This window comes from Vombatus ursinus, unplaced genomic scaffold (genome assembly GCF_900497805.2).
Source record: "Vombatus ursinus unplaced genomic scaffold, bare-nosed wombat genome assembly UNPS02014793.1, whole genome shotgun sequence".
In the NCBI taxonomy this organism is placed as follows: Eukaryota; Metazoa; Chordata; class Mammalia; order Diprotodontia; family Vombatidae; genus Vombatus; species Vombatus ursinus.
The window spans coordinates 15483082-15508487 of NW_020954571.1; the positions used below are offsets into that span (position 1 = coordinate 15483082).

Genomic DNA, 25406 nt, shown 5'->3' on the forward strand with positions numbered 1-25406 from the left:
TGGGCTGTGGACCATTTATTCCCATAATCAGAGTCAAGCCCTGCTCTTCTCTCCCCTCTCCCCCAACTCCAGTTCCTACAGAGGTGACATGTGCATAGTCCTGAGCTCCATGTTGGGTAGGGAACAGTGCATGGTGAGTGATGGCATGCAGGAGGTACCCCAGGACCCCACCCCCCGAAAGGTCTACCCTAAAGAATAAACCAGTGTCAACTCATACCCTCAAATAGCTTGAATTAATCCCCCTATTCAAAACCCTGATTAATTCCACACGGGAAATTTGTGCACAGCTGGCCAACCAAGGGATTCCCTTTGGCCAGTCAAAGAGACTTCAGCCAAACATGGCCAGGCCTCATCCCCAGGCAGGAAGCAGGGGCTACTGGCTGACTGGCTCTCCTCTGTCCCCCACTGCAGGGCAAGATGAGACTTAGTAGGGCTCCTTGTTCAAGAATCTTGTGAACATGGTTAAAGCTGCCAGGGGCTTGTCAGTGGGCACCATGTGGCCAGCTCCCTGGAGGACAAAGGGCCAAGATGTAGTAAAAGTCCACTTTACAAACCTTAAGGTGCTTTTCTCACACTGACCCCAGGTGGTACCGGTATCCCATCTTAAAGAAAACTGGAGTTCAGAGATGTGGAGTGACTTGTTCAATGTCCCACAGACAGCAGAAACCAGACTGAAGGCCGGGCCTTCTCACTACTGGTTCCTGCTGCCTCCAACCTGCAGTCACACAAGCTCTTGATTCTCAGACAAGCTTTATGGTGCCTCCCTCTCCACCTAGATGTTTGTCTCCTCCTCATGCCATTACCCAGGAGATCTCTGACCCCACATGCTCCCCCTCCCAGCACTTCCACCCTTTCCTTTTTATCCCCCTCCCACCCTCAGGTACCTTGATAGTGAGGAAGGCGATGTTGGCAAACTCCTTCACGAAGCCAGCAACTTGCTCCCCGTTACCATCAGACACTAGCCATGGACGACGCTGTACCTCAACCTGCCTCCAGCCGCCCAGGGAGGATGTGGTCAGTAAGCACCAGGACCCACCCTGAAAGTCTTCTACCCAAGAACCAAACCAACCAACCAAACTCAAGGCAACAGCTGCCAGCTTTCTGCCTGGCTGCCCCATGGTTTGCCACCTACACTGCTCACCCCAACCTCCTTACTTGTCTAGCTTCCCCACCTTTTGGTTCAGGGAATCCACAAACCACTCATCTCCCATGAAGTTACAAGCCATGTCTACATCCCCATTGTAGACCAGGATGCGGTATTTCTGTAGGAGAATGGAGGGGAATGCCAAGTTATAACTCAAGTTATAACTCCTGGGCTTTACAGGCAGATTACCTTCCCTGCTCACCAGTCAAAGGCTCTCCCTTAACAGAAGGTGGAACAGAGAAGGAAACTGAAGGAGTCTGAGACCCTAGCTCAGGTCTTTGAAGTGCCACTAACATGTAAGGTGGCCTTGAAAGAGGAATTTCCCCTTTCTGAGCCTCAGTTTCCTCTCCGGTTCTAACAGACAGGATACAGGATCTCAGGAGGCTCCAGCCCCACTCACCTGGGCACTGAGAAGTTTGAGGTATTGCTCATTCATGGTCTGATAGAGGCGCTGATAGTTACTGTTCACCACAAAGCTAGCAAACAGAAAAGGGGCCAGAAATGTAGTCAGAAAGGTGGCATTCCAGGCCTGGAAACTGTTAGTCTAGTCTCAGCACCCCCACTAATACTGTGTAACACTGAGGAGATGGGCTATTCTCTGGGGCTCAGCTTCCTCCTCTGTACAATAAGAGAGTTGGACTAGATGGTATCGCTAAAGTTTCTTCTGCTGTAAGGTCCCTTAGCTTCACACTCAATGACCACCATGATTTCCCTGTCCTTACCACCCTGCCCCCCCCATCTCAGTGACATTAATCAGCCCACAGCCCAGGCCTCTCACTTGCACATGTCCCAGCGTGGGACAGATTCAGGTATGTGTAGGACCTTGCGCACATAGAGGTTGTTTAGATAGGTGGAGGGCGCCGTGGTGTTGGTACAGGGTGGGTCGAGCCGTACCCTTGCTCCAGTTCTCAATAGTGCCTGCTAAGAGAAAACAGCTCGTGCCACTGCTGTGGCCTTCCTGCCCAGGTGGGCCCACATGGGTGGCTAGCAGGAAGAGGACATCAGGTGGAGTGATGGCACACAGCACAACAGAGAAGAGATGGGATACAGATACCCTCAGCTTCAGTAGAAAAATATTTGCATTTGGAGTTCAAAAATTCAAATTCCAATTCTGGCTCTACTACCCATACGATTCTGAGCAAATCACTTTCCCTCTATGGGAAATCTGTGAAATAGGTAGGTTGGACTACATGATCTCAAAGGTCATTCAGTTATAAATCTTAGGATGTTCTTTGAGTTTGAGAAAGGGATAAAATCATTCTTTTGGTCCCTGGGGAAAGGGTAGAGACCCAACCCATTTTACCCACTTTGATATCTTTGGCATGAAGAAGCAGAGACAGTACTTTCGTAGCTGAGCTCTAGCCTAACACCCTTCCCCAAACTTACCTGGTACCACATCTGCTTGACTGGCAATCGGGTGAAGAGATTCCCCATATCCTGTATTACCAATGTATCCTCATTCCTGTGACCAAGAGAGTGACCATGAGTCCTGGGATGGGGGTGGCATATGGCCAAACCTCCGAAGAGAGAGATTCCAGGTCCTCCCCATGGCAGCACATACCTGGTGTGGCCAGGAACCCCACCAGCACAGGGAGCATAGAGGTTGTAGATGTTGAGCCCTGAATTGCTTACGATACGAGATACCTCCAATAGCTACAAGAAAGTATGTGTATATATTGGGGGAGGAGTGAGAAGAGCAGAGGGGTTGGGGGAAAGAAATGGTTGGGGGAAAGAAAGACACAGGTAAATATACACATGGATACCTCTGGTCTCAACAGCCTAGAGAGGGGCAACAGAAACTCTAAGGAGGTTTGGCAGACAAATCAATGTGGATACACCCACAGACTGGAAGCCCAGGAGGTTTAGTCTGAGAGGACTGTGGGGACTGAGTAGATGAGGGTGGAGAGGACAGGGAAAGAGAGGGAAGCTCACATTAAGGGTACAGGTTGGGTCCTGGTTGTCATGGAAATTGCATTTCCCCTGGGAGCAGCAGTGAGTCTGAAGGGCGGACCATAGCCTGAATAAGATTAAAGTGAGTGACCAAAAAGGAACTGAGAAGGAACTCCTTCCCTCAGTTAGAGGACTAAATCACACTGGATCTATGTCATTCCCCCTCAACATTCATATCCCAGGTCCTGTTCCAATGAATACCAAAGGCAGTTCTGAAGAGAAAAAGTAGTCACAAAAGAATCCTATTCTCAACATTTTTTATCTTTTCTAGTGCCTGGGATGATGTTGAGTATTCAGTAATCACTTGATAAATATTTTAACCTGGTAGTGTTTGCCACCCACCCTTTCCCTTTATCAGCTTTAAAAACCCAGCAGGCAGCACCTCAATTCAATTCAGCAGACATTACTGCCATGGGGTTTGCTACTAAATATGTGTGACTTTACAGAAATCACTTCTCTCTTTGAGACTTAGTTTCCTCTTCTGTAAAGTGAAGGCGCTAGATGGAGGATCTCTAAGTTCCCTGCCAGCTCTGAATCCTAGGATCTGATATGTAGGGTCCTGTGCTCAGAGATACAAGAAGGAAACAAACTCCTGTCCCTGACCTTAAGAAATTTACATTCTAGTGGAGTGATGACATTCCCCTACCTCCCACCCTTGCCTTCTCCAGTCCTTCGTTGAGCCTGGAGCCAAGGGTCAAATCCAGATCAATTATCTTTAAGATCCTTCCCCACCCAGTCCTATGAACTAGCTATTACTTCATAGCTCTCATTTCTCTATCAGATTCTCAGCAGCCTTCCCCTTCCCCTCACCTGTTGCCCAACAGCCCGTGGTAATAGGCAAAGTATACCAAAGAGTTATCATTCTGTTCATAGCAAGAGAGTCCGTTGCCCACAGCCAGGCCCTGTGACATACATACATATAAAGAGAACTCAGTTTTGAGTAGGTTTTTCCAAGGGTCAAGGGTTCCCCTCCTCCTCCTAAGAGCTCTCCCACCAAGACCAAGACAGACCCAAGAATATGGAGACAGCACAAAGCTTTGGCTCCCTGTGTTTCAGAGAACATTGGGATGACAAAGAACTATGGCCCAACTAAGAGCAGAGCCTCCTTCCCCATTACCAGACCCCCTCACTTCCAGGCTTTCCTCCTTTCTCACACCTGCAGATTCATGCTGGGATCTTGCATGACCAACATAGCCAGTGTAGGGATGTAGATGCCAGCATAGCTCTCCCCAGTAAGAAACAGCTGATTGCTACAGTACTCAGGGAAGAGGCGAAAGAATTCTCGGAGGGCTTCATAGTTGTTTTGGGCAACCTGTGCAAAGAGAGTAAAAGAGCAGATAAGTAATACTGTATAGAATGTGTGTGGGGGTTGGCTTGTGGAGAAAGGCTGAGAAGGGTGGGGGAGCAACTAGCAAGGCTCACCTCAGTGTCGTTGGTCACATAGTTCTTATCATCAGAATAGGAGAAGCCCACACCAGCAGGGGATTCAAGGTACAGCACGTTGGCATTCTGGGGATTGTATAGGAAAGACAGCTGTAGGGGATTCTTTGCTTCAAATTCCCAAGGTTTATATTTTGCTCTCCCTCTCTATCGTCCTCTCCCCCTCACCCCCAGTAATTAAGGACTCTTTTCCCCCAGTCCTACCAAGTTCCAGGAATAAGGGTTATATTCCAAGGTATTTCCATCTGGTTGGATCTAAGGAAGGAAGGACAGCCCTAGTTAAGTGTCTCTCTGGCCAGAAGAATAGTAGGAAAGGTCTTGGAAGAAGGCCTTTCTCTGAGCCTCTTCTTTCCCTTTAGACTCAGTCCTTCTCTCCAGTTATCCTTTAATGCTGGAGACAAAGGGGAAGTGAAAAGCCAAAGAGATGAAAGAGAAGGAAGATGGAGGGTACTGACCAAGAAGGGGCCATGCTCAGTGAGGAGTCCATCTAGGGAGCTGCATCCTGGGCCCCCATTGAGCCACAGAACCACTGGACTACTCTGAGGACTGTTCTGAGATTCCACAAACCTTCAAGAGAGGACAGTATGAGTGGCAATGTCCACCCACACCTCCAACCGCATCTTCCGGACCCCCCAGCCCTTTCAGGTCCTAGGTCAGTCGGTACCCCCTTCCCTGGAGAACGCGCCTCCCTGGCCTAGAACAACCTCCCCCGAGCACCTCCTCAGCCCAGCCCCATTACTCAGACCAGTAATGCAAGTGCTTGCCGCCTGCGACGTTCAAGTAGCCGGAATACTGGCGAAAGGCAGGCTGCTTCGCCAGCCCCGGCAGCTGGAGGATCTCGTCCTGTTTGGGCGCTGCCCCGGCCGGGGTTGGCCCCAACAGAGGCAGCAGCAGCAGCAGCGCAGCCGGGCCCATCTGCGGGGAGATGGGTATTTACCAGCCGGCACTTCCTCTCGGGAGGTGAGGCAGCGCCCGAGGAAACAGGGCCGACCCGACGCCCCGCTGCCGGCCTCCCCCGCGCCCGGGCTGCGAGGACGGAGGCGCGGGCCCCAGGGCAGCCGCGGTTCCTGCCGCTCACCTTGCTCTCAGCGTCCGTCTGGTTTGCTGGGATGCTCTCTCCGGGATTCAGGTAAAGCCTGGTTGTCACATGAACTTTGGGATCACGTGATCGGTCCAGGTCACCTGATCACTAATCAGGGTGGAGGAGTCACGAGGGGTGGGCCCCACTTGCACGGTCGCCTTTGGGTCACCCCTCATGACTCTGCGCCCCTCCCGCGCTTGCAGGCACGGGTGAACCGAGGAGTCCTTCCTCTCCGGGCCGGGGCGGCCGAGGCTGGTCAGCGCCCACCCGCGACCAGCGGGCGGCGCTAACACACCAGGCCAGCCCCGCCTCCTTCGGGAGACCCTCGGGAGCTTACATGGCCCTCCCCAAGTCCGCGCCTGGCCCTGGGGCCCAAAATAGCCTCTGGCGCCGGCCTCCCCACCAGATTCGGGCAGATGGCGGCGGCCCCACAGCCTGTGCCCGTCCCTGCCGGAGGCGCTCCGTACAGAGAGCCGCCTCCAACCCGTTTCCACGAGGTCCATGGGGTCAACATTCGCGTGGACCAGTCGGGGACGCGGGCCACCCGCGTGGAGAGCTTCGCGAACGGCCTGTGCTTCAGCCGCGAGCCGCTGGCGCCGGGCCAGGTGTTCCTGGTGGAGATTGAAGAGAAGGAGCTGGGCTGGTGCGGCCACCTTCGCCTGGGCCTGACCGCCCTGGACCCCGGCAGCCTGACCCCCGTGCCCGAGTACTCGCTGCCCGATCTGGTCAGTCTGGGCCGGAGCTGGGTCTTTGCCATCACTCGCCACCACAACCGCGTGGCCACCGAAGGCCAAGAGGAGGAGCCGCCGGGCCGCCTACCGGGCCTGCTGGACGAGCCCTATTTGCACATCGAGCAGCTGCGGATCCCCCGCGACCGCCTGGTGGGCCGCAGCCGGCCGGGCCGCTACAGCCACCTGCTGGACCAGCTCTATGAGCTTAACGTGCTGCCGCCCACAGCTCGGCGCAGCCGCCTCGGAGTGCTCTTCTGCCCTCGCCCGGACGGCACGGCCGACATGCACATCCTCATTAACGGGGAGGACATGGGCCCCAGCGCCCGAGGGCTGCCCACCACCCAGCCTCTCTATGCTGTGGTTGATGTCTTTGCGTCCACCAAGAGCGTGCACCTGGTCCAGCTGGAATATGGGTGTAGGTATAGGCTTGCTGAGCACTGTGGAACCCTTGAGTCAGAATCACTAATAACCAGATCAAGCCTGTCATCCCAGCAAATCTCTGAGTCTTCTTTTCCTCATTTGTAAAATGGGTATTATGGGATGTAGAACTGAAAAGGGGACCCTAGAGATCACTAGTCTGATCTGTTTTTATAGCTAAGGAAACCAAGCCCCTGAGAGGTTTTCTGACATAGCCAAAGTCACATAGGTAACCAGTTGATGACAGTCCAGTATTTTTTCCCCACTATACCACACTAATCAGACACTATATCGTAAGTGTTCTTGGAGGAAAAAGACTAGGACCCGCAACATCACCCTGAGTAAGTCACTGAACTTATCTAAGCCCCAGTTTCCTCATCTGTAAAATGGATATAACACCATGCACTGTGATACAAGGTTGTAGGGGCACTTTCTAAACAAAAGGGTTTGAAAAATGAGCAAAGTTAAGATACTTTTATTCCCTAATTTATAGGATGGTCATTAGGAAAACACTTAATAAATGCTATGGAATCTTGAGCTATTAGAATCATCATTACTAGATATAGTACCCACGAAGTCCCTTACTGGTTAGGAGCTGTTGCTCTGCTTGGTGTAACCCTGTGTCACCTTCATGCTGTGATCAGATATCAGAGGTCGACTTTAGTGAACAGGTACAGGGTATGATGAAAGATGAAAAATGATAAGGTCCTTGGGCTTTCAGGGAGCTTAGAGTGGTGGAGGAAGAGGGAAAGATGACATTCACAGAAAATTATACTATAAAGTAGAATAAATGCATACAAAAGGCATAAAATGCTATGAGATCCCAGGAAGCAGAGATTACTTCCACCTAGGGAGATGAAAGAAGGCTTTGTGTAGATGACACCTGAGTTAGATGGGAAGGATTTCAAAAGACGAGAAGCTATTACAGGTATGAGGTGTGCTGTGAGCAAAGGCCCAGAGAGGGTGAGCTGAGAAGCAATGATAAATACAGTTGAATTCAAACCTGTGAATCCAGTGCAGTCTGTGAAGAGCAGTAGTAGGAGATGAGATTGGAAAGTAGATAGACGCCTGGTAGTGGAAGGTTTTCAGTGGCTGTGTGGTGCCTCATTTTTCGAAGTACTTTCACATTCTTTTCATAGCTAGCGAGGTACATAAGAAGGTATTCCAGCTTCACAGCTGGAGAAATAGGAGTCAAAACAGTGAAGTGATTCATCCAAGGAAACACTGAATTAGTGGCAGAGCTGAGAAATGAACCCAGGTCTTCTGATTCCTAGTTTAGATCTACTTCCCCAGGCTACACCTGATAATCTCTCATTCAAATGAGGAAGGCCAGCCAAGGCTGACCTAAAACCATTCTTTCCTATCTCCAATCCATCTTTCTGTTTCTCTACAGTGCCTTCTCTTCAGACCCTGTGCCGCATTGTCATTCAGAGAAATGTGATACATCGGCTTGCCATCGATGGGCTCCACCTCCCCACAGGGCTCAAAGATTTCTGCAAATATGAGTGAGGTTCTCTTTACCTCCAAAAGGCAGCTCTAGGTGCAGATAGCAGTAAAACTCCTTTGTGCTTGGTATCATAACCTCAGGAATGCCTTCCCCCAGTGCCCTCACATATGGCCAAGTCTTTGAAGGAGCTACCCCTACTGGAGAATGAGCCCCTCAGGGCCACCCTGCTAGAGGTCATAATAAAAGGAATGATGATTTCACATTTTGATGGTTCTTAGTACAGGGCTTCTAATGTGTATCTAACATGTCATAGTTTCCAAATTTTTACATATTTTACTTGATTCTCAAAACATCTCTGAAGTAGCCTAGGCAAGGGACTCCTCATTTTATAGATGGGGAAACTGAGAGGCAGGGAGTCGAAATGATTTGGGCAAGGACACCTGTTTATTCTGTAAAACCAGGACAAGAATCCAGATCTCCCAGTTTTGTTTTGTTTTTTTTTTTGGGGGGGGGGGGTGTTGGTCCAGTGTTCTACTAGACATCCCAGGACTGGAAACATAATCTAATACACAGCTCTTGTTCTAGAGCAGGAGTCACTGGCAGACTACTTGACCAATCACCTTTTTTTTGTTACACCCCCATCTAAGAATGGTTTTTACATTTTTAGAAATATAAAAACCATTCTTAGCTCCCGGGGGCTGTACAAAAACAGGCCCTCTGACAGTAATTTGCCAGCCCTTGTTTTAGATGAGACAGACCTAGAAAGGGAAAGTGCTTTGGCCAAGGTCACATAGCAGGTCAGTGGTAGGACCAGGTCTGGAACCCAGATCACTAGATTCCTAGTTATAGGATCAGAAGACTTAGAGCTGGGAAGGATGCTAGAGATCTATTCCAATCCTTTCTTTTAAAAATAAAGACACTTAGACTGTGGTTAAATGACTTGCCCAGGGTCACACAGGTAAGGAGCATAGGACATGATTTGAACCCACATCATTTGACTCCCAAAATACTCCTTCCACAACATAACACTGTCAATGTTCCACACACTCCTTTGCCCTGGTTTAACACAGGAAGAGGTACAGTGATTCTAGAATGGACAAGCCAGTGCTATGAGGTGGATTCCAGCTAACACAGGCTGTGTTACTGGTTGTGAGGTAGGTTCTAGAAGGGTGAGTGGGGTAGGACATGAAGGAATTGTTCTACTGTTCCCTCACAACCTGGGGCCCTTATGGTAGCCATGTCCTACTTCATGACACAGAGAGCTCATTCGGGTCTTCTTACTTCTGGCCAAGGTGAGACAAGTTTCTTAGATTGGATTAGAGGAACAACTACCCCGGCATGCTGTAACTTGTATGCTGTGTCCCAGGAAGTTGTCCCTTCTGGGAAACTGTAGCTTTAAAGCTGCTATCCCAAAGATAAAGGCAAGTAGCACTTAGATACTGGAACTTAAGAGTCAGAATAGTCGAGTTCAAATCCCAGCTCTTTCACTTATATATGTACCCTGATGCAGTTTATTTAATGTCTCTGGACTACCTTATCTGAAAAATGAGGGCACTGGCCTAGATGATCTCTAAAGGCCCTTCTAATTTTAGACCATATAAATGTTCAAAATGTTCCCTGACCTGAACTTCCCCTTTGCCTGATCCTAGGTGGTTCTTAAAGTTATACAACATCTCAGGGTCTCATGGGGTTGTAAACCACTTTCTATCTCATTCCTGTCTCTGCAGGTGGGGCAGGCCCTCCAAGCTCCTCTCTCAGCCTCTATGGTACCATGGAGCCAGTGGTGGTGGCCCCTGGAGGGCCAGGCCCGCTGAGCCAGAAAGCTGAGCATCAGGCAGCTCCCCAGGCCTGGGGTCACTCTCTACCTACACCAGAACCTGGGATCTGCTCAGGGGGGGCTGGCTGGGAGCCGCTTCGGCGGAAAGAGTATCATGGCAAATACTGCAGAAAGTTTCCTCGTGTGAGGCAGCTTGAGAACCTGAGCTGGGAGGATGGTTGCCCACCGGGCAGGGTCCCTCAGTTGGCTGGAGGGCAGATGGGTGGCCTTGGGGGGCACAGGCCACTGCTGCTCTGTGGACTATCTCCAGGGGCCCTGCTGGTGCCCAAAGAGACAGGGGGCAAGGAGCCTGGTTCCCAGCCTGACATCTGCATCCTCACATTGGCTATGATGATTGCTGGCATCCCCACTGTGCCTGTCCCAGGTCTGAGGGAAGAGGACATGATCCGGGCAGCCCAGGCCTTTATGATGGCCCATCCAGAGCCTGAGGGGGCTACTGAGGGGAGGTGGGGTCAGGCCCAGTCTCACATGGTGCTTGGCCAGGCCCCATTGGTGGGGCCCAGAAGGAGTCAGGGTCCTGCTTCCTGCTTGTAGCCAGATGAAATTGCACTAGACTCACTGGGTAGCTTCTCTGCATGGTTATTGGGCAGCTAGGTGGGGGACCCAATTTCTGCAGGGGACAGGATTATGTCTGGGGAGCATATGATATTTACACACCAGTGCTTCAATACTGCCAAGTGCTGGGAAGTTTATTCACTTTTACAGGAAAATGGGTTTGGCCCGAGAACAGTGCAATAACCTAAGGCTACAAGAACTGATTGGGGAGGAGAAGAAGGGGTAGTACTCTTTTCCTGATTCTACAGTAGCAGCAATCAGTCAACTTACTATCTTTACTATAAACCTTTATCCAATCCAAATTTCCCCTGCTGGCATGGGCAGGGGACAGAATGTTAGGAATGACAAACAATACTCTTTTCCAGGGAAAGTGGTGGGCTAAGGTTCTAAATGAGCAATATTAACATCAGCAGCATTCAGGTTTAGTCACAAGGACCAAGTAGGGCAATGGGCCAGAGTATAGGTGAAAGTTCCTTGCCTAAGTTGCAAAAATGCTTAGATTTGCTTGGTCATGGGGGACAGAGTCAGTTGACTGGGCAGCTGGGCTGACCTGTAACATTGGTTTCAATCTTTCTCCTCATCTAGGTCAGTTGACCTTATAAGAGTACAAAGTATTGGCAAAGCAAGTTGGAATGTGGTGGGGTACACTGCTCCTTCCCTTTTCCCCACTGGGTAAAAACAAATCTTACTTCTGTAAGCACTTTATAGTTGAGAAAATGCTTTCCTCACAACAATCCTGTGAGGTAGGTTAGCAGGATAGTTATCCCCATTTAATAGCTGAGAAAACTGAGGCTTAGAGATGATATCATTGTCCTAGGCAATAATCATCACTCCCTTTAACTGGATTAAGGAAGGACAACTAGGTGAGTCATAACAGAGTACACCTGGCAGAGAGAAGGAAAATCTAGACTTGCACTTGGAAATAAGGTCCAATCCAGCTGTCTGCCAGTTCACGGAGGGTATTGTAGCGGCGCTCAAATTCTTCCCGGCTGCATTGAAGCAAAAGCCGCCTCACCTCCCCAGTGAGGAATGCTACCACTAGCTCCTTATCCAGGGCCACATTCCACCTGCTGCCCAGGATATTGGCCAGGCTGGCTACACTTCCGGGGGGTGTCCTGCAGTCAGGTTTCCACTGTTCAGGTAGCATTTCAGGCTGCAGCACTTGATGACGGGTGCTAAGGACAGCCAGGATATGGCGGCAGGGCAGGCCAAATGTTTGGCTGAAGTGGCAGGTACAGCTGCTTGGACCTTCAGGGTGTACTTCATGCATGTCCTCCAAGATCTGGACATTCACCTTGTCTGTGCTTGAGCCAATTAGCTGTACAGACCTCTGGACCACAGCAAACTCTCCTAAGCAGAGCTGGGCAGCAGGTTCAGCACAAATGGTTTGCAAGGAATGTTGGATGCAGGCTTCCACCTCTTGGAGCTTGGTAATTTCTACAGAAGGCTCTGGGGGGGTACAGTTGGCTGGGATATTCAGGTCTGAGTTAGAGGCTCCTTCCTTCTCCATGTTCTGCTTCAAATACCCTATCAGAGAAAGGATACTCCTTTCCAAAGACAATTCAATACCAAAGAATTGGCTTAAAACCCGGGTTGTGATCTCTAAGTCCTGAAAGTAGCAGATACTTTCAGCCTTACTCCTCCACCTGTGTGCCAGCCAGATCCGGTCATCTAGTAGCCAGCTCAGGTGAAGGCCAGGCTGCAGGTCCTGGGGGACAGAGTCACTAAGGAGAGTGTGCATTTTCTTTAGGTTACTGGCAGTGGCTGAACACATAGTGTTCTTCAGGGTGGTGAGAAGCAGCTTCTTCACTGAGTGCTCTAGGGCAAGTCGGTAAAACTTTCCCTGAAGAAACTTACATACATGAAAGGCAGACAGAAGTATCTCTGCAGATGGAAATTCCATAGCTAGAACAGGCAACAGGGAGAAATAAGGATCCACTAGGATGGTACAAATTCTCTCCCACTCAGGGTTAAACTTTTTGAAAGTTTGGAACAGCTGAACCAATCCCTCAGTGTTCTCCTTGACTGGGACTGAGAAATACACTATCCTGGTCAGGCTGCTCTCGGGCTGCACCCCAGGGCCATCCACCAGGAAGGTGTACAGGATTTTGCCTCGGGGATTGTGGGTCCTGTGTATGAACAACACTTCTGGGAACCTCACGAAGACTCGCCGCATGCCGAGGGACTGGTAGCTCAGGGAGTCCAACTGGGAGTTCCTGCCCACCTCAAAGACTAGCAAGGGGGCATGGTCCCCAGCCTGGAGCTCCTTCAGGGCGGTTAGGGCCATGTGGAAACAGCGGGTCTAGAAGGCCTGAAAGGATTAAGGGCTGCTTCACCTCAGGAGCTCAGTCCGTGTTTTCACCAATGAGCCTGTTGGGGGAGGTACAGAGGGTGAAGGGAAGCACTAGGGGGCTCCGCAGCACGGGCTTTAAGGGCGGGGTGAGCGCTGCCCAGGGCCAGTTCCACCCCCTCCCCCCAAGCCCTAAGAGAGCTCAGGAGGGGGCGTGGCCGACCGCTGACCCGCGGGGGCGGGGGAGGGGGTGAGGAACACACCCTCTTCTAACTACCTCGCCCGGCTCCCGACCCAGAGGCATGCAGGCCGCTTTTTCTAAGGTCCTAGGGGTCTGATTTCCGAAGGCCTCCCAGAGAGGGTCGAGAGCTCCATCTCTGACCCCAGGGGGTGAGGGAACTGCAGAGCCTGCGAGGCCTCACGCTTTCCTTACCGATTGTTGCGTTCGGCCACCATCTTTCCGGGCTCCCCAGCAGAACGCCGCCCAGCACGGACGGACTTCCGCGCCCACCAATCAGCACGCGAGCCGCCCGCCGCACTGCCAACTTGAGAGGACCTGCTGCTCCTCGCTACGCCGACGGAGCATTGGCCGGCGCGCAGGAGGGCGGGCCTTGTAACCTGCGTCACTGGCGGCTCGACGTCAAGGAGGGGACAAAACCCGCAGGGGGCGGGGAGAACCGATGGACAAAGGTTGGGGGGCGGGGCGTCAAGGTACTGCCGGACCGGAAGACTGCGTTACTATGGAAACACCCAAACCGCAGAGACGCGGAGGGAATCTAGAAAAGTAAAAGTGCTCTGTGACCGAGATCCATCCTCCCGCTCTGAGTCCCTGGCAATGAGGGCGGGGGGTGGCGGGGAGGAGATGACGGGGACATCGCGGCGCCGGCTCGGACCTGGAAGGCGCTGCTGGATATTTGAGAGGCTGTGCGGCCGCGGCGTGCGGCGGAAAGCCCTCTGGGAGTGGGTTCCAGCCGTGGCTCTATCTCTGGGCCGGGGCTGGAATGAAACGGGAGATCTCCGTAGGCTCTAACGGGATAACTCACCGTTGGTGACGTCGGCCCCAGGAATGGGCCCGTTAAAAATACAGCTTCCAGTCAAACAGTAAGCTCCTACCATGTGCAAGGCCTTATGCTAGGCTCCGGGGATGCAAAAAATAAAACAAACCTCCGAAAGCTTATTGTGGCAGTGGGGACTACAACAGCTACTCAAGTAGGTATAGTCAAAAATAACGCATAAATAATGCAAAATGAACAAAAAATGTATAAAGAATAAATAAGTTATTTTTAAAATTAAATGCTAAAATAAATTATATAAACTAATAATGACATAATACAAAATAAATTAAAAATACAAAATAAAAGTAGTTTCAAAAGGGAGAACAGTAACAAGGGGAGAGTGGAAAATGTCTGCTGCAAGAGGTAGCACCTGAACTCTGCTTTGAAGAAAGATTCTAGGTGTAAACCAGGAGGGAGTGAAATCCAGAATAGGGTGTCAGGTGTTACAAAGGCCAGGAAGCAGGAGAGGGAATGTTGTATCCTGGGAATAATTAACAGACACATATATGAGCACAATGGAAAGTGAATGAAGGGGAGGTACTAATATGAAATAAGAACGTAAAGGTAGGCTGGAGCCAGATTGTGGAAGGCCTTAGAGGCAGCTAAGTCTAATGGAGAGAGGGCTGGACTTGGCATGAGGAGGACCTGGGTTCAAAACCTATCTCAGAAAGCTGTGTGACCTTAATCAAGATAACCACTCTAAGCTTCAGTTCTTTATCTTTAAGAGGAGGATATCAGACTAGATGCCAGCTCTAAATCTATGATCTTAAATTCCAGGCTGAGGATTTTGTATTTTATCTTTGAGGCAATTAGGAACCATTCATTTTTGGGTAAGGGAGGGACATGGTTTTAGATCTGTTTTGGGAATATCAATTTGGAAGTTACTCAGGGAACACACTGGAGAGAGACTGCAATTAGTCAACAAGCATTTATTATTTATTGACTGACTGAAGACAGGGAAGCCAATTAGAAAGCTAACACAATATTCCAGATGAGAGGTGAAAAGGGCCTGAACTAGGGCAGAAGCTGTGTGAAAGAAGGGGAAGGATAGGGAACAGGGAAAATGGGACAAAAATGAGAAAGTTTGGAGGAGGGAATGGGTTGTTTGGGGAAAACCTAAGCTTCCCTTTTGGATATGTTTATTTTGAGATACTTACAAGATAGCCAGATGGAGATGTCCAACAGGCTACAAGATAAATTGAGGAGATCAAGGGTAGTTGAATAGATAGGGATTCATTCGTGTAAAGTAGCTGAATCCATGAGAACTGATGAGATTAACAAGCAAGAAAGTGTGTGTATATATGTATATGTGTATGTATATGTCATACATACATACATATATATAATTGTTCTTATTCAGTCATTTCATTCATGTCTGACTCTTCGTGACCTCGTTTGGGGTTTTCTTGGCTGAGATACTGGAGTGGTTTACCATTTCCAGCTCATTTTACAGATGAGGAACTGAGGCAAACAGGGTTAAGTGACTTTCACAGGGCCACACTGCTAGAGAGAGGTGAGTCAAGGCAAATAAATAAGCATTTAAGTGCCTACTATATGCCAGGCACTATGCTAAGAGCTAGAGATACAAAGAAAGGGCAAAAACAAAAACATGGAAGCTATTCTGTGCTCTCAGGGAGCTCACAATCTAATGGGAAAAACAAATGCAAACTATATACAAACAAGATATATACAAGATAAATTGGAGATAATCTCAGAAGAAAGACAGTAAGATTAGGAAAGGTTCTTGCAGAAAGTGGGACTTTAGCTGAGGTGTGAAGGAAGCCAGGAAAGCCAAAATGAAGGGATGAAAAAGAGTGTTCCAAGAATGTGGGAAAGCCAGTGAAAATGGTCAGAGTCAGGAGGTTCAAGGAGCATCAAGACCAGTATCACTGGATCATAGAGTACGTGGAAGCCACTAAGGTGTAAGAAAACTAGAAAGGTAGGAAGGAGCCAGGTTATAAAGTGCTTTAAAAACCAAAAAGGTTTTATTGTTTGTTTTTTCATCCCAGAGGTAATAAGGATCCACGGGAATGTGGAGAGACTTAAGGCAGGGAAACCAACCAGCAGGCTATTGCAATAGTCCAGACCTGAGATGATGAGGATGCATTAGGGTGGTGGCAATGTCAGAGGGGAGAAGGGGCCAGATACAAGAGTGGTTAAAAAGGTAGAAATTAGAGAACTTGATAACTGGTTTGAGATGGGGCTGAAAGAGGGTTAAAGAGTCAAGGAGGACAGCCAGGTTGACAGCCTTCGAGGTGCCTGGGAGGTGAGAGACATGCTGAAGCCAACCTGCTAAAGAGACCCGATTGTTAAATTTTCAGTGTAAGCATTTACCCTCAAAAGTAATTGTTAGGAAGAGGAGAGGGCTTAGAGAGTAAAGATAAATTTGGTCCTTGGCATGTTGAGTTTAAGATATCTACTAGATATCCAGTTTTAGATGTCTAATAGGCAGTTGGTAATACAAGACTAGAGATCATAGGAGAAGTTACTATACTGATAGTGATATTGATAGAATACAGATCTAAACTGAATCCATGAGAGCTGATGAAATCAGCAAGCTTTGAAGTAGTATGGAAGTAGAAGAGAAAAAAGCCCAGGCCAGATCCTTGGAGAATACCCAGTATTAGTGGGCATGATCTAGAATAGATGAAGATATAGCAAAGGAGACTGAGGACAAGAAATGAGGAGACAACTGTGTCATGAAAACAAAATTATCTAAGAAAAGGGGGCAAACAATGGGGTCAAAGACTGCAGGAAAGACAAGAAAGATGAGGACTGAGGAAGGGCCATTAGATTTGGCAACAAAGAGATCACTGGTAACTATGGAGAGAGAAATCTCAGTTAAACTATGAGGTTGAGAGCTTGGTTATAGAGTTAAGAAGAGAGTGAAAGAGGTAGAGCTGCCAAAGATGGAACTTAGCCCACCAAAAAAGGAGAGATGTAGGACACATCTCTGTTGTGACTGTAGCAGAATGGAGGGATCAAGTGAAGGTTTTTGAGGATATGGAAGATATGGTTATGGCTATGGGTAGCAGGGAAATAGCCAGTACACATGGAGGGACTGAAAGTCCGTGTGAGTGAAGATGCTTAAAGGGACAAAGGCTTCTGCTGGAGAAGATGAGATAGAATGGGATCACGAATTGGCTTTGGCAAGAAGGGCCACCTGTTCATGTGAGACAGGGGTGAAGGAAGGGATAGCAGCAGAAGGTATCCAAGTGATAAGAGACTAGAAAGAAAAAAGAGAGAGCTCTAAGCAAGTGGCCTCATTTTTTTTTCTGTGAAATAACGAGGCAAGGTTCTCAGCTGAAAGGAAGGTCTGAAAAGGGATCGAAAGTTTTGGAAAAACCATTGCAGTGAATAGTAAATAGATTAGGGAGGTATAAAAGGATTGTTTTGCTGCAATGTGGGGCCTAGTTGAAATCACATAACATGAATTTGTAGTAGATTCAGTCAGCAGAGTTTCATGATTTTCTCCAGCTTCATTCAGCAGCATCTGATTAGAAATAAAGGCAGTGGATGGTGAGAGAAATGATTATTAATAATCAATTACTAATATAGGGGAGTGTGAATGGAATTATGATTTTCATATTGATTGATATAGGTATAATAAATATACTAATAATTTAGATTTCTCAGGAGACTCTGGCTTGGGAGTCAGAGATTTACAATGCAGCTTGAAATGGTCAAACCACAACAATCTCACAATCACTGCATTCTTGTACCTGTGGACCTTAAGTGAATCGAATCAAAGATTGTAGAACCTGTTCTCTTCACAGAACTCTGGTTCTGTGCCCTGGGGGGGTGGTCACAACTCCTAAATTTTGAAACAAAGAATTGTTCTAATCTGTACTGCTGGGCTTGTTGTGGGAAACCACTAAGGCTCTGGGAAACGATTGTTTGTAATCCCCCTTCCCCCTTCCTTCCCCACTGTGATTTATTTATATAAGCTGTGCTTTTACTTCAGTTTAGAGAGCATTCCTCACTCTGAAACAGATTAATTAAACCACTACTTGATTACTGGCACTCCTTCTCTAGGCCTGCTTTGTTCGGCTCCAAGAATTCTCAGGTTAGAGACCGGCTCAGAAAAATCCTGTTAACCCGAGATATCCATATATATTTTCCCTTCCTATTTCCTCATTCAAAGCACAGTCCTTGTGAAGGACAGGAGTGAAATGAGACATTATCCTCAATCTTGGTTCAGACCCCACTGAACTGGAAAAACTTAGTTCTGATTAAAGGGTAAAGAGAATCTAATCAACTACATTAATGGGGTCTGGGTAGAGGTAGATCCCTTTGTCTAGATTGCCAGATGCAATATGGTCTGGGTGGAGATGAGTCTCTTTGTCCAAGAGTGATTTCATTGGAGTCTCATTCCCCCAGTCACTCATTAGACTAAGCCCACTTCTTATTATAATATTCATTCTCTCATTAATTGTTAGCCAATCAGAGTTGATTTCTGCCTGTTGGGAACACCTACTCTTTCAAGAGTATTTAAACATTGGATGTTTTCCAGGGGTGTCTTTGATTTCTGAGAGAGCCACCGACCTCAATTTATTGATTATTTGCTAACTGTAACTAATAAATTAATTATTAATTACCCAGAAACTGTGTCTCTCAGACATTTCATCTGTCACAAATCCAAAGCTGTCTGTGGCTAGGCAGGACAAGACTGATAATACAAAGGAGTAAGAGACTCAAAAGAAGAGGAAAGTTTGAGATTGAACTGGTTCATCAAGGGGTGAAGATGGGGAAGGGAGATGAATGGAGCCAGTGGGGGGGGTGATAGTGTGGCAAAGAACTGGGGGTGGAAGGATTGGGATTAGAGGTTTCGGGGAGGACAAAGAATGGGGCTTGGGGTTGCAAGACAAAGATTAGAGGTTAGATGACAATGGACTATAATCACATAGGGGAATTTCAGAGTTCATGAACATAGAAGCAGAACACGTGTGGATGATAGCAAGATCATGGGTATAGGGGGACTAAAGGGAGGGAACAAGCACTAAGTACCTGGCTAGAGTGGCAAGCCCAGAATCAGAGAGACCTGAATTCAAATCTGCCCTTAAGACACTTACTAGCTGTGTTACCCTGGGCAAATCACTTCATCCTGTTTGCCTCAGTTTCCTCATCTGTGAAATGAACTAGAGAAAGAAATGGCAAACTAGTTCAGTACCTTTGCCAAGAAAACCCCAAATGGGGTCAGGAAGTCAGGCAGGACTGAAATAACTGAGCAACAACTGTGAGTCAGACACTGTACCAAATGCTGCTTTATTAAATTAATTAATTTGTTCCTCACAACCCTGGGAAATAGGTGCTATTATTATCCCTATTTTACTGTTGGGGAAACTGAGGTAGACAGAGGTTATGTGACTTGCCAAGGATCACACCGATAGCATCTAAGGCTGGATCTGAACACAGGTCTTCTTGACTCTAGGCCAAGCACTCATCCACTTTACCACCTAGCTGCCTCACCGCTGCGTACAGCTGAAGTAGGTTAGAAGAACAGATGATGGGAAATGAGAAAGCTGAGGAACTGGGAGATTGAGATTTTTTAAGGGAATATTGATTTATATGTTAAAGTCCCCTAATAGGAAGGCAGGTATTGGGGGAGAGGGGTAGAGAGAAAGACTGAGTGAGGCACTGAATTAATGAAGATTGTCCTGGTCAGTAGACAATAGCCACTAGAATATTGAGTATAAAGGGACTAAATGAACCTCCAAGAAAGATGACTGAGTGATAGTAGTGGAGAGAGAGTCTGGAAGTGGCAATGGAGAGCAAGTATCCAACTCTACCCCTTGATGAGTGAATTGGGGGTATAAGTGAAAGTGTAACCAGTGCTGGAAGAAGTGGCCAGAGAAGCTGAGTCATCCGGAGGGAACCAGGTCTGGATAAGTGCAAAAAGACTGAGGGATCAAGAAGGGAAAAGGTTTAAGAGGAGAGCCAGTTTGTACCCTACAGAGCAGGCATTCCAGAGCGCAGTGGAGGGATTCCAAGAGAAGTTGGGAGGGGAAGAAAGGCTTGGACCGACAGGGATGGGGATAAGGGATAAGAGGAGGATGGAGAAAAGACTTTGAACACTGGCAACTGGGAGTTATGAATCACTGGGAAGGGGAGGGTATGTAGTTGTAGGAGGCCAAAGACAGCAAAACAATGGCTGCTTAGGGAAAGTGAGAATCCCCCTCTTCAGGCTGATACAGGCAAGACAACTGACAAGGAGAAGATGATAATCCAGCAGAAGAAACTGAGGTACAGTCAAGGGAGAACTGAGAGACAGCATGGTAGCAGAAGCCAAGGGAGAAGTGGTGGTCTAATATGCCAAAAGCTGCAATCAGGGTAAGAAAAATAAGGAATAAGATAAGGCCAGTAGAAGTATTAAGAGATAATAAGGCTTTATCCTCCCCACCTGTAAAGTGAGGGGCCTTGATAAGACTATCTCCAAGGGTTCCTTCATGCTCTAACACACCATTTCCTTTGTTATGAGGTTTCTTTCAGTTCTTAGCATTCTATGGTTAAAATTCTTTCTCTCTTCAACAATGTGTGCTAAAGTTCTTTCCATGTTTAATGCTCTATTTTAAGATTCCTTCTTGCTCTAATATTCCATTTTTTAATTGGGACATTAATGCACTGTTGGTAGAATTGTGAACTGATCCAACCATTCTGGAGAGCAATTTGGAACTATACCCAAAGGGCTATAAAACTGTGCATACCCTTTGATACAGCAATACCACTACGGGGTCTGTATCCCAAAGAGATCATAAAAAAGGGAAAAGGACCTACATATATAGAAATATTTGTAGCAGCTCTTTTTGTGGTGGCAAAGAATTGGAAATTGAGGGAATGCCCATCAATTGGGGAATGGCCGAACAAGTTGTGGTATATAAATGTAATAGAATACTATTGTGCTATAAGAAATGATGAAGTCAGATTTCAGAAAAACCAGGAAAGACTTGGATAAACTGATGCTGAATGAAATGAGCAGAACCAGAAAAACACTCTATGCGATAACAGTAACATTGTGTGATGCTCAACTATGATTGACTTAGCTCTTTCTCAGCAATACAATAATCCAAGATAATTCCAAAAGACTCATGATGGAAAATGCTATCCACGTTCAGAGAAAGAACTGATGGAGTCTGAATGCAGATCAAAGCATACTTCACCTTTTTTGGGGGGGTCGTGTTATTTTCTTTTGTTCTGTTTCTTCTTTCACAACATGACTAATGTGGAATATGTTTTACATGGTTGTACATGTATATAGCCCGTATCAGATTGCTTGCCATCTTGGGGAGGGGGAAAGAGAGGGAGGGAGAAGGGAGAAAAATGTGGAACTCAAAATCTTTCCCAAAAAATGAATATTGAAAATTGTCTTTACATGTAATTGGAAAAAAATAAAATACTGTCAAATGTATCAAAAAAATATTCATTTCCTTTGTGATAGCTCTAAACATTCTATTTTTTAAAGATTATTTCTATTTCTAACATTCTATAGTTAAGCTGTAATAGTCTGTGTTCTAAGATTCTTGTCATTTCTAATGTTCCATGTTGTAAAGTCCCTATTAGTTCCTAACATTCTTTGTTCTTTAACATTCTTCAGGTTAAGGAGCCCTTAAGGTCTTAACATTCCTTGTTCCCACTCTACTATTCTGTCCTCTCCAGATTCAACATTGTGTTTTCTGTTCTAAGATTTCCTTCCAGCTTTAACATTCTATGATTCTATGAAATTTCTCATCTATAACATTGGCATCTATAACATCATCCCCTCTATAATGAAGACTCTCTGCCCTTTCTCACTAGCCTCTCCCCTCACCCAGCTCTTCCAACGATCAGTCCCTAGGCCCACCTTTCCAGGATGCATATTCGACCCTCACACTTCCCATCTCTGCCATGAACAGAACCCCCCTAAAGAGATTTCCAGCCAGGTAATGAAGATGGAACTTAGAGGATCTTTAGAGCCATCAGCAGAGGAAGAGTCAGGGTAGAAATAATTTTTACTGATCCTGGAGTCATGACGACCTGAGTTCAAATCTGGCCTCAGACACTTGACACTAACTGTGTGACCCTGGACAAGTCACTTAACCCCATTGCCTAGCCAAAAAAAAAAAAGAAGTAATTTTTACTGAGGACAATGCAGATTACCCTGATGGTGTCCCTTTACTGGTTTACCTCCATGTCCATGGTCTTCCTTAATAAATAAATACCTGATGGACAGTCTCTAATTTCATCTGGACTACTTGATCTTTCTCTTTCTACCACTGTCTGGTGACTGTCATCCTTTGCAAGATTCTCAGCTGTGGCCAGCAGTGTGGACCTCCCCTCTGTGCAGATGCACATGAAGTTTTCCTGGAGCCTCTTGCTTCATGGTCTTCATCGTCACAATCACCTTCAACAACCTTTGTCTCAAGTATATTGGGATAGCTTTCTGCAACGTAGGCCATTAGCTACCCACTGTTTTCAATGTCTTGCTCTCCTACCTGCCATTCAAGCTGACCACCTCTTCCTATACCCTGCTTGCCTGTGGTATTATCGACTTCTGGCTCCATGTAGACCAGGAGACAGAAGACCCCCACAACACCTGTTGTGGCTCAGCATGCTTGACACATACTTGTCAACTTCTGCATCTCCCTAAATGCCATTTACACCATGAATGTGCTGCTGGTGGGGGACAGCAGCATCTGATGCCTGATGTTCTGTGATGTCAATAGCTGTGTTGTCTTTTTGCCCTTGCTGCTTCTGCTTGGGGATCTGCAGACTCTGGTGGCCTTCAACAAGCCAGTAGTGTCCACTTCTGGACCTGGTACCCTGGGTGGCCTCTTTGGCTTTGCCCCTGGCTGCATGATGGCCCTGGATCTCTAACCCACAACACACATCAGGCATGACCAAAGCCTGTGCCCTGACAGTCCTGGCTAGTCTCTGCTTTGAGATGAAAAACTTCCTCTGGTGGGTGATTAACATAATGGTGCTGGGTGGCTCCTCTGACTACATGTGAATAAAGGATCTAGAGATGGAGGAGGCCCAGGAGCTGAGCCACAAAGGGGGTAAGAAAGTCAAGATGGAAGAAAGAATCTTCTCTACCTGATCTGTAACCTTGGATGTAGATGAGGGAGTTGGAGGGCAGGGAAGAACCCTTCATGGGGCAGAAGAGGGAATCATGGTAGAAATATGTTGTCTTGGGGATGGAATCTTTGGGTCAGGAATTGGAGTGTCTACGGTATGGCACCTAGGGAGGGTAGGTATCACAATAAATTAATCTACAATGGCTTCATGAAGTCAATTATTCCTCTAATCATAGTGCCCATTTATGGTTTACAAAGAGCTTTCCTCATAACGGCCTCATGAGGAAGCTTGTACAAATATTATCCCCATTTTACAGAAGTGTAAACAGAATCAGAGAGACAGTGAGTTATTTAGCCAGTGTCAGAAATAGGACTGAAACTGAGGCCTTCCCTTAATTATTCTTCATTATTTTTACTATACCAACTAAGCTCAGTTTCAGTGTAATAGCAGCCCTGATCTCAGCCTTTGCCCTTGGAGGTGCCCCATCCTTGACTTAGGGAAAATACAGTCTTGCTCCTCAGTCCTTGGTTCTCTCTTGGCCTGGCAGACATCTATCCTGTGAAGAAGAAGCTTTTGGCTCAGAATCCAGCATGGATAAAAACCCTCTAGCTGCTCCAGGTGATGGGGTTGGCTGGACCTTCGTCCTTGCAACCTGTGGGAAGCCTATCTATCCCTTTGGTCTGTTGCTCACCTATTTTCTGGGCTATTATTTGGTGGAGGAGGCTCCCCACACACAGGGGTGAGACCTCCTCCAAGGTCCATGTGAGAATGACATTTGACATCTTGCCCTACCTCTTGCCCCTCCCACCCCCCCCCCACTCCCAAACTGACATGTTCAAATAATGCTTTGAATATTTTGAATAGGCTAGGAAAATGCAACTACTTTCTTAATGCCGCTTATGCCTTATCCCAAAACAGGGGATATAGGACATTTTATTCCAATATCCCCTGTTTGGGGTGGGGTTTCGGCTCATCATAGAGCCTTTTTTGGCCACCCATCCTTTTCCCTTCACGTGATCAATATTAAGTTATTTTGTTTTATGATTTAATAAAAGGCTGTGTGAGGGGCAAAAGAAAAAAGAGATCACTGATAACTATGGATAGAGCAGTTTCAAATGATGGGGCCAGAAGCCAGACTTTGAGGTACTGACTAGTGACCCATGGTGAAGAGATGGAGGCAATGTGTGTAAACAGCCCTTTGCAGGAGTTTGCCTATTTCTATTGGGCTGGAACTGGGTAACACATTTTACATAACCACAACTTCAAATAGTATGAGTCTGAATACATGTGACCACTTTAGAGGACTGCTTATTTGCACTAATTGGGACCTCCACATTTAAGTTAGTTCAAAGGACTAGGATAGTAGGGTTAAGTAAAGTTTTAAGGATGGGGTGGGAGATGGAGAACCTAGTCATGGTTATAGGAGGTGAAGAAGTCAAGTAGATAAGAAAGACTAAAGACAAGAAAAAAAAGAACAACCAAAAAGGAAAATTCTTGGAAAGGCAATGGGGTAGAATCAAGATCACAAGTGGTAGGGAAAACCCACTTCTTCAGACCCAGGATGAGCATTAAGCATTTATGTGCTTATATAATACGCACTGTGGTAAGCACTGGGAAAACAAATACAAAATTGGGACAATCCCTGCCCTCCTTGAGCTTACATTCTGATGGGGAAGACAACACATAGGGGAGTTTCAGTCAGGGGAGTCATAGGGATATTGACTAATAGGTTTCCAAAGTGGGCAATACCACCCCTTGGCGGCTCTGGAACGATCCAGGGGGGTAGTAGCAGCTTCTGGTGCAATTAGGGGATGTTGAATAAAAATAAAGGGGCAGTGGGAACATAAGGAAAGAAGATAAGATTTTGAAAACCTGTTCATACATATTTCATGTGTAGTGTAACAGAATTAAAGTTGCAGTGATTACATTATTTTCCAAATAAACACACAAAATGCAGGTTATAATCAATCAGGGGTCAAGTCTGACAACAAGTCTTAACAAGCAAGTGTTGGCATGTGAGCTTGTCGAACAATGTCAGGAAGTCCAGCATTCATCAATAAGAATATATAATGACTTGTGTCATCAAAATTTCAATGCAGGAAAAAACCTACAAATTTATAATTATCAAATTTAAGATGCATCATTTTTTTAAAAAATATTTTATATTTTTTTGAAATGATGCAAATTTCAAAAAATGATTAAAGGGTTAAAGTAAGTAGATTTCCAGGTGGGCACTGAGTAATTTTTTTTTTTTTTTTTGAAGAGGGAGGTAGGCCAAATTAGTTTGGGAACCTCTGCATTTAGACAGTCAACAGAAGTGATTAGGATTTTAAATCCTAAAGCAAGCCTTGACTGTGGCAGAGGGGTTAAGTATACAAAAACTGATGACAAATTGACCTTGTTTTAAA

The 25406-nt window shown here is 46.9% G+C and overlaps 4 protein-coding genes and 1 pseudogene across 5 annotated transcripts; 3 read left to right on the plus strand and 2 right to left on the minus strand.

The window, feature by feature from the left end:
- CTSA (cathepsin A) lies at window positions 1-5763 on the minus strand. 2 transcript variants are annotated; one of them, XM_027869354.1, is made up of 15 exons: window positions 5613-5763; window positions 5280-5449; window positions 4990-5101; window positions 4739-4789; window positions 4517-4603; window positions 4251-4406; window positions 3905-3996; window positions 3077-3161; window positions 2706-2797; window positions 2531-2606; window positions 1923-2062; window positions 1545-1620; window positions 1173-1262; window positions 885-986; window positions 1-508 (listed from the first exon to the last, which is right to left on the minus strand). In XM_027869354.1, the coding sequence occupies exons 2-15, from the start codon at window positions 5447-5449 to the stop codon at window positions 425-427; spliced, it is 1413 nt and encodes a 470-aa protein (XP_027725155.1). In that variant the 5' UTR covers window positions 5613-5763; the 3' UTR covers window positions 1-424. The 2 variants fall into 2 exon arrangements, with proteins under 2 accessions (XP_027725155.1, XP_027725154.1); XM_027869353.1 differs by having other exon boundaries at window positions 1923-2065; window positions 5613-5760.
- A 171-nt stretch (window positions 5764-5934) lies between these two features.
- On the plus strand, window positions 5935-8470 carry NEURL2 (neuralized E3 ubiquitin protein ligase 2). The gene is made up of 2 exons (XM_027869356.1): window positions 5935-6761; window positions 8157-8470. Exons 1-2 carry the CDS (start codon window positions 6032-6034, stop codon window positions 8270-8272), a joined length of 846 nt encoding a protein of 281 aa, XP_027725157.1. The 5' UTR covers window positions 5935-6031; the 3' UTR covers window positions 8273-8470.
- Window positions 8471-8575: 105 nt separating this feature from the next.
- SPATA25 (spermatogenesis associated 25) lies at window positions 8576-10612 on the plus strand. The gene is made up of 2 exons (XM_027869357.1): window positions 8576-9502; window positions 9938-10612. The coding sequence occupies exons 1-2, from the start codon at window positions 9439-9441 to the stop codon at window positions 10579-10581; spliced, it is 708 nt and encodes a 235-aa protein (XP_027725158.1). The 5' UTR covers window positions 8576-9438; the 3' UTR covers window positions 10582-10612.
- Window positions 10613-10710: 98 nt separating this feature from the next.
- Window positions 10711-13425, minus strand: ZSWIM1 (zinc finger SWIM-type containing 1). The gene is made up of 2 exons (XM_027869355.1): window positions 13326-13425; window positions 10711-12972 (listed from the first exon to the last, which is right to left on the minus strand). Exon 2 carries the CDS (start codon window positions 12887-12889, stop codon window positions 11507-11509), a length of 1383 nt encoding a protein of 460 aa, XP_027725156.1. The 5' UTR covers window positions 12890-12972; window positions 13326-13425; the 3' UTR covers window positions 10711-11506.
- An 8403-nt stretch (window positions 13426-21828) lies between these two features.
- Window positions 21829-22930, plus strand: LOC114048623 (annotated as a pseudogene).
- The last annotated feature ends 2476 nt before the right edge of the window (window positions 22931-25406 follow it).